The sequence below is a fragment of the Carassius auratus genome, chromosome 22 (genome assembly GCF_003368295.1).
Source record: "Carassius auratus strain Wakin chromosome 22, ASM336829v1, whole genome shotgun sequence".
Lineage (NCBI taxonomy): Eukaryota > Metazoa > Chordata > Actinopteri > Cypriniformes > Cyprinidae > Carassius > Carassius auratus.
The window spans coordinates 17,881,970-17,889,165 of record NC_039264.1 but is presented as its reverse complement, the minus strand read 5'-3'; the positions used below and the strand labels follow the sequence as shown (position 1 = coordinate 17,889,165).

Sequence of the window (7,196 nt, the reverse complement as noted above, 5' to 3'; positions counted from 1 at the left end):
GCAAGATATATTTTTTTGGATTGTTTGCTCGTCTGCAATACGTCTATAGGACATTTCCTATAGATGTTAAATAGACGTTTATTAGAACATATTTATGATTTAGAACGCATGTATATCTGACATCTTAAAGACGTCTGTCAGATGTTCACTACACAGCAGATGCTTTCCAGATCAAGCAATCTTTAACAGACATCTTACGGACGTATGTGTGATATCTGGGTATATCTATCCTATTCTTTCTTTTCGGAACAACCCCACATATTCCTCTTAATGTTTTTGATCTTATTTCCAGGAAAAAGGATCTGAATGACAAGAAAATGACACAATATGTGCAGCGTGGTGATAAACTGATGAAGTCAATGATAAAGGGCAAGTTCACCCAAAAATGAAAACTCTTGTCATGGATTACTCACCCTCACGTCGTTCCAAAACCATAAGGCCTTCATTCATCTTCAGAAAACAGACATTTTTGTTGAAAACTGAGAGCTCTCTGACCCTCTATAGAGAGCAACACAACTAAGATGTTCCCAGAACCAGGAACATACACTCTAAAAAGAAATTCTGGGTTAAAAACAACCCAACCTGGGTTATTTGCCAACCCAGCGCTGGGTAAATATTGGACAGGGCCAATGCTGGGTTATTTTGTCCTAGCTGCTTGGGTTAATGTTTTTACCCTATGCTTGGTTGTTTTATTTAAGTTGAAAAATGATTATATTGCTGCCTGTGTGTTCTTGAAATCTGAGATGCTGATGGGCTGCTGTTTGCTATGAGGGAACCGCGAACTTCAGGCCGTGGCGTCACGTTTAACTCGTGACTTCACCTGCCCAGAACATATTTTAACATCAAATTAAATTAAACTTTGCATGGATATTGCAATCATATTGTGTTTTCCCCAGAACTTATTTTTGTTTTCTTTGTGCACAAGACGCGTTCTGGTAGCTTTGCAAACTTGAAGTTGAACCACTGATGACTGTTTTAGCCACCCTTGCTATGTTTCTGGGGCTGAGAACATGTCTATGCATGCATGGGTTTCATTAACAATATCTTAATCTGTGATCTGAAAATTAGTGAAGGACTCACGGGTTTGGAATGACATGAGGGTGAGTAAATAATGACATAATTTTAATTTCTGGGTGAACTAACCCTTTAAGTATTCGCTTCCATCGCCGTTTCAGAGGCGGGTTTAGTAAACAGAATGCGGGCGCGCTCCCGTGTCGACATGTCCATATATGGTTCGTGACGTCAAGCCCCGGAGGTTCCATCAATATAAAAGCGATCCGACGGAATCCCCTTGGAGGAAATGTAGACTCAGGCTCAGCACACAGGGCTCAGTAGGCAACCTACACCCCTGAAACATTCACGTCCCTACTACAAACATTTCACTTTGTCACTCCAATCATGAAGGTCTCCAGCATAGACTGTCGCCGCCTGAGGAAGATCATACGGAAGGAGTGTGGAAGTTGTCTGATTGTGGACTGTCGACCGTATTTCTCGTTCTCCAGCTCGAGTATCAGAGGCTCCGTCAATGTCAACTTGAATTCAGTGGTGGTCCGGAGGTCCCGCGGCGGACCGGTGCCTCTACAGTTCATCATCCCGGACGAGAACGCGCTGTTTCGGCTCCGCGAGGGCAGCATCTCCGCCGTCGTGGCTCTGGATGACCGCACACCTCATTTACAAAAACTAAAGAAAGACAGCATTGCTCAGATTGTCATCAATAGTTTATCGCACTTGGCGAGTAGCGCGAGCATCTGCTTCCTAAAAGGTGAGTAAAGATTGTTCGGTTTTTTTTCGTTTGAAAGTTTTCTCAAGAGGACGTGTTTAAGATCTAATATTTGAAATATTTCAAGGTCTCATTTAAGTTTGGTTTACGCTTAAAATGACGATTGCAGGTCAAAGCAAACAAATAGTTTGAATGTTTAGATGTATACCAATTAATAATAATACTAGCCTAATTAAAAAAAAATCAATCTATTTTAGAATTCTTTACAAGTGTCTCAATCATGCGGAGAATTATATGGAAGAATTACATTTAAATGAACAAACTGTTATACTCATAAAGTGATATTTATAGTGAAAAATAAATAAATGCATGTCTATATTAAAAATAAATACATTTTAATTGAATTAAAATGAAACTTTATACTAGACTTCTAAAAGTACATGTATTTATATATTTACTGTAATAAAAATAATTTAAATGTTATTTTTTTAATAAAAATAAAATCATATAATAAAATTAACACAATGTGCACACACACACACACACACACATATACACTTTAATTTAATGCATTTTACAATATAATTGCGATTTGCATTATATTATAATAAAGAAAATATATTTATATATGTATGTATGTATGTATGTATAGTGAAATAGCTTTAGTATTTAGTTTGATGGAGCAGATCAGAGCTTTGTCTACTTTTCAAGAGATAAATTCTCTTTGTGCGTCAAAGGACGGATGAATCAGACAGAGAGCACAGTATATTTGTAGCTATATATCATATGTTTACTCCTTTCAGTGATAATATTGCATTCAAATATACAGGGATTTTTAAGTTAATTCATTCAGTTTGTTCAGGTGAAATGTTGAGTTTAACTAGGAGATTTTGATGACTGAAAATCAAGCTCTCGCACGAGCTCATGAACACTCTCCCTCTGTTGGTGGGAATGTTTTCTCGCCTCTCACACTCCGGTCAGCTCTGAACTGCAACATGTGAAGCTCTTGATAAGGTGAACGACTCAACAATCCTTGACGACTCATAATAACGGCACATTTCTCATTCCAGGAGGCTATGAGAACTTCCAATCCCATTACCCCGAGCTTTGCACCGAAACCAAGCCCGTGGATCTGAGCGAAGACAAAAGTGAAAGAGGCGTCAGCAGTCACTGTGACAAACTGGGTTCTCACCACAAACCGGACTATGATCAGGTAAGGGAGAAGAAAGCGAGCTGTTGTTTCCTCATTTCAACCCACTTCCACCGAAACCACTTCCTCTTAACTGAAGGTGTTTCTGCGACACCTCCCCCTCAAATATGAGTCAAAAAAGACCATGTGGTTAAAGATACTTCTCCATAAACTAACCATCCATCTATCCAAACCAAAGATCCGCCTTATAAGCCTTCAAAGACATCCAACGGACATCTGAGGTCCTTTTATGTCTGACCTTTGGTCTGCTGTTCAGTTTTTATGAAAAGGTCAAACGGTCCCAGTACAGAACCTTTTTGTTTTCGGGTGGTGAATCTGTCTTGAGAGTTTCAGTTGTGATATCTGTGTATTGTTGTTATTTTTCAGGGACGTCCGGTGGAGATCTTGCCTTTCCTATACCTGGGCAGTGCCTATCACGCCTGCAGACAGGACTATCTGAGTGACCTCCGCATAACAGCGCTGCTGAACGTCTCACGCAGGGACTCGCGGCCCGCCAAAGGACAGTATGACTACAAATGGATCCCGGTGGAGGACAGTCACACGGCAGATATCAGCTCACACTTCCAGGAGGCCATAGATTTTATTGGTAAATTTTGTACATATACTATAGTTTTGTGTGTGTGTATAAATTTTTTATTTTCTTATTGTTTTATTTAAAACTGAAAGTAGTTATAATATTTGTAAATAGATTTATTTAAAGCAGCTTAAAACAAATATATATAATATTTCTTTATTTATTTATTTATTTATTTATTTATTTTAAACACGACATTTTTGTATTCAAAAGCAATTTTATTGATTATTTATAATTTTTTATTTTTTTATTTAACACATTTAAACTATTCTGGGCACTTCAAAAGTCTGACTTTTGGTTGTGGTTAAAATTGATACGTTTTTAATCGCCTGTTGCGTTATTTATAAGAAAAAGACGTTTTAACTGTCAACATCTTTAGTGTTATGTAAACTTGAGCTGTATGGCTAAAACCATTCCCAGAACTGAGCACAGACCTATAGATAGTGGAGCTAATTTCAGGCCGTTTAAAAATAAGACTTCCTCTGCTATACTAACACATCATTTCCATAATCCGAATAGACTGCGCCTTTAATAACACCTTAATCCCATGTTACTTGTAATCTGGGAAGTGCAATTAATACCAGCTCCTACTGAAAATAAAAAAAAATAACAAATAGATAAACGGAGACGTCACTGTGACTCAGGGGTCAGAGTAATCCAGGATCTTGCGTATCACAGGTGTGGCCAGTGTGTCAGTGGATGAGTCGATGGTTAGGTGTGTGTTTGTGTGTGCTATGACTGTACTGTCACAGGTTTTGTAGGTTGTTCGAAGCTTCTTTATCAGGTGAATGTGTTTACACAGTATTTGTGGGAAGCTTGTCAAAAACAAGTCCAGATTTAGGCCATATTTCTATCACTTCTTTATCACTTTAAAAAAAACCGAAATTGAAACTGAAAGTTCCTTTGGTGAGCAAAAATGGTTCTTCTATGACATCAATACATGAAACCCCTTGTTTTAAGAGTGTCAGCGTTCTTTGCATAGACTTCAGATGTGGCCAAATCTCCCTGTTTGACCTGTATTCATATTTCAGTTTCTCTGGTGAGGCTTTAACTATGTCATCCTGTCTCGTGTATCCCACATTTAATTCGATTATACCCAAGTTTAATTTACATTTACCTCAATATAGACGATGTTACATAAGAGACCATGAGATAATTTGGTCTCCTGTGGGAAAGCGATAGCAGTGAAAGAATAATCCATTGAAAGCTTCGGCTAATGAGTGTGTGGTAATATTTAGGTGCATTAGCGAGTGTGATAGTCATTATGACGCCCACAGCTCGGCCCCGCTCCGCTCCAGATGGGCTTCAGGCGTGATTCACACCAGCAGGTTTTGTTTTGAAGAGACCAGCAGCAGCGAGGGATCTTATCGTGTGTGCGTCGTTCAGAGATATGAGGCTGGAATCTGCTTAGCTCTATTGAATTAGGAATACGCAATCTGAGCTTGTCCTAATGGTGTGAGTTTATGGATTTGTGTGTCAGAACTTTTTGGGGTGGAAATGAAATCGATATGACATGACGATAAAAAAAGGGTCAGGGAGGAAATGAATAAGCCGAGCGAAAATGGACAGAGGTTATTTGAAGATACGTGAAAAATGACCATGATCACGTTTCACTTGTTCCCTAATAATGTAAATTATTTCATATACCAAAATGAATGTGCTCAAACTATAAGTTATTCGTACACTGTAACAATTTTTTTTTAAGTTTATGAAGTACGTTTTAAAAGAAGAAATTTTAAATCTTTCTTTTTCCAAAATTTCACATACAATTCAATATGTTGCTTGACGTTTCTGTGTAATTATTGATGAAATCTACAAGCGATTTCAGTGAAATCATAAATGCGACATCAATTTCTTAATTTCATAATTTCTCTTGAAAGTCTAAACTTTGTCTCTGTGGTGACTTCAAAACATTGCTTTGTTTCTTTGAATATTTGACCAGTCCAGCATAGCAACACTGGCTAAACCAATGGTGTGAGTTTTGGGGCGGGGCTATCTGTTTGACTGGCCAATGGCAGATGAGGATCGTGTTGGGGAAACTTGTTTGAAAACAGTCATTATTATTTTGTCTGGTGCTACTACTTCACCTTAGATTATTTTTCTCTCTTTTCATAAGCCTAAAAGTGCACAGGGCTCTTCTGTTGTTTTTAAATGTGCTTTACGAATAAAGCCTGGCTTAAAGTTTGACTTAAAAGACAGTGTTTTTGGTGACTCATGCTGTTATTTCCAGAGCTTTCCTAATTAATTCATTGTCTTTTCTCTCCACAGAACGTGTGAAAGCGGATGGAGGTAAAGTGCTGGTCCACTGCGAGGCTGGAATCTCTCGTTCTCCCACCATCTGCATGGCGTACATCATGAAAACTCAACGGTTGCGCTTGGAGCAGGCCTTTGACGTCATCCGACAGCGGCGCGCCATCGTCTCGCCCAATTTTAGCTTCATGGGTCAACTACTGCAGTTCGAGTCGGAGGTGGTTTCTTCCACACCTCCGTCCGTCACTCCTGTCACTCCTGTCACTCCTGCCTCTCAGGAGATGCCCACCTTCTTCAGTGGTGACTTCACACTCGAAACGGAGAACTTCGAGTCCTCGGTTTTCACCTTCCCTACCTCCTTCCTGACACCAATGCCCATCCAGTCGTCGGTTCACCAGTTTAAACTGAGTCCAATAACTGCGCTGCCTTAAAATGGCTGCCTGACTCACCACAGTCTCAGCGTACTTGAAAAATAATGGACGGGTGTATTGAAAAAAGCAATGGACTATCACAGGGAATAAAAATGCTTATGTTTTCATATATTAAAAAATAATTACTGAAGACAGTGTTTGCTTTTTGATTTTGTTTGCCTTAGAGAAAACCACTGCACAATGATTACACTGCAATACCTGCCTTAGCTCGATGATGTTCTGCCTATCAACAGCGCCTAGCTGGGCAAATTAAATTATTATTATTTTTTCAACCGTTTCTTTTTTTATTAATTGTGGATCTGTTAATAAACATTTTTACAGAAGTATAAAATTTGTTCATCGTGTCTCTTTGTTATCAGTGTGTTTGATTTACTCTGCTCTTTTTAACATGTTTGACCATTTTCAAATTTATTCTGCAGATATTCCTCTAAAAACAGAAAGAAAATATACGTCGGTCACCAATAATTACCAAAAAAAACCACTTTTGTCATTAAAGGAACATGTCATTGTTATTATATTGACATGGAGTATAAATGTTTGCCCTCACCAAACATCATAAGGACTTTTGGCCACAGTCAAAAGATACAACAGTGACCTCTGCTGTGACAAATACTGCAGAAGTATATATACTATGGCAAACTTTTGAGTGGAACATATGTAAGCCTTTTTATTTTTACACTGCTACCAAAAGCAACACAAATTTTGGAGCCCATTTGAAATGCAAACATAAGGTAGATACACAAAAAGTGCATTATGAACACATTCATCAACAAAATGATTAGCAATAATAAAAACTTTTGTGATTAAATATTAAAACAACATAACAAAATACCCATTCTTTGAGAAAAAAAAAGAGCATGTGTTGGACTTGGCACAAAAACAGCAATTGCTATTCACAGAATCTGACTGAATCCATAAGTAATCAGTTTGTGTTTTGCTTTGCATATATTAATTACCATTTGGGTATGAATTTATTTCCCTCCTTCAGGTTTGGGATAATTCTAAATAAAT

General features: G+C 38.1%; 1 protein-coding gene across 1 annotated transcript; it reads left to right on the top strand.

The window, feature by feature from the left end:
• The first annotated feature begins 1,277 nt into the window (after positions 1-1,277).
• On the top strand, positions 1,278-6,510 carry LOC113039873 (dual specificity protein phosphatase 5). The gene is made up of 4 exons (XM_026198007.1): positions 1,278-1,762; positions 2,791-2,933; positions 3,297-3,516; positions 5,773-6,510. The coding sequence occupies exons 1-4, from the start codon at positions 1,399-1,401 to the stop codon at positions 6,183-6,185; spliced, it is 1,140 nt and encodes a 379-aa protein (XP_026053792.1). The 5' UTR covers positions 1,278-1,398; the 3' UTR covers positions 6,186-6,510.
• Positions 6,511-7,196: the final 686 nt, after the last annotated feature.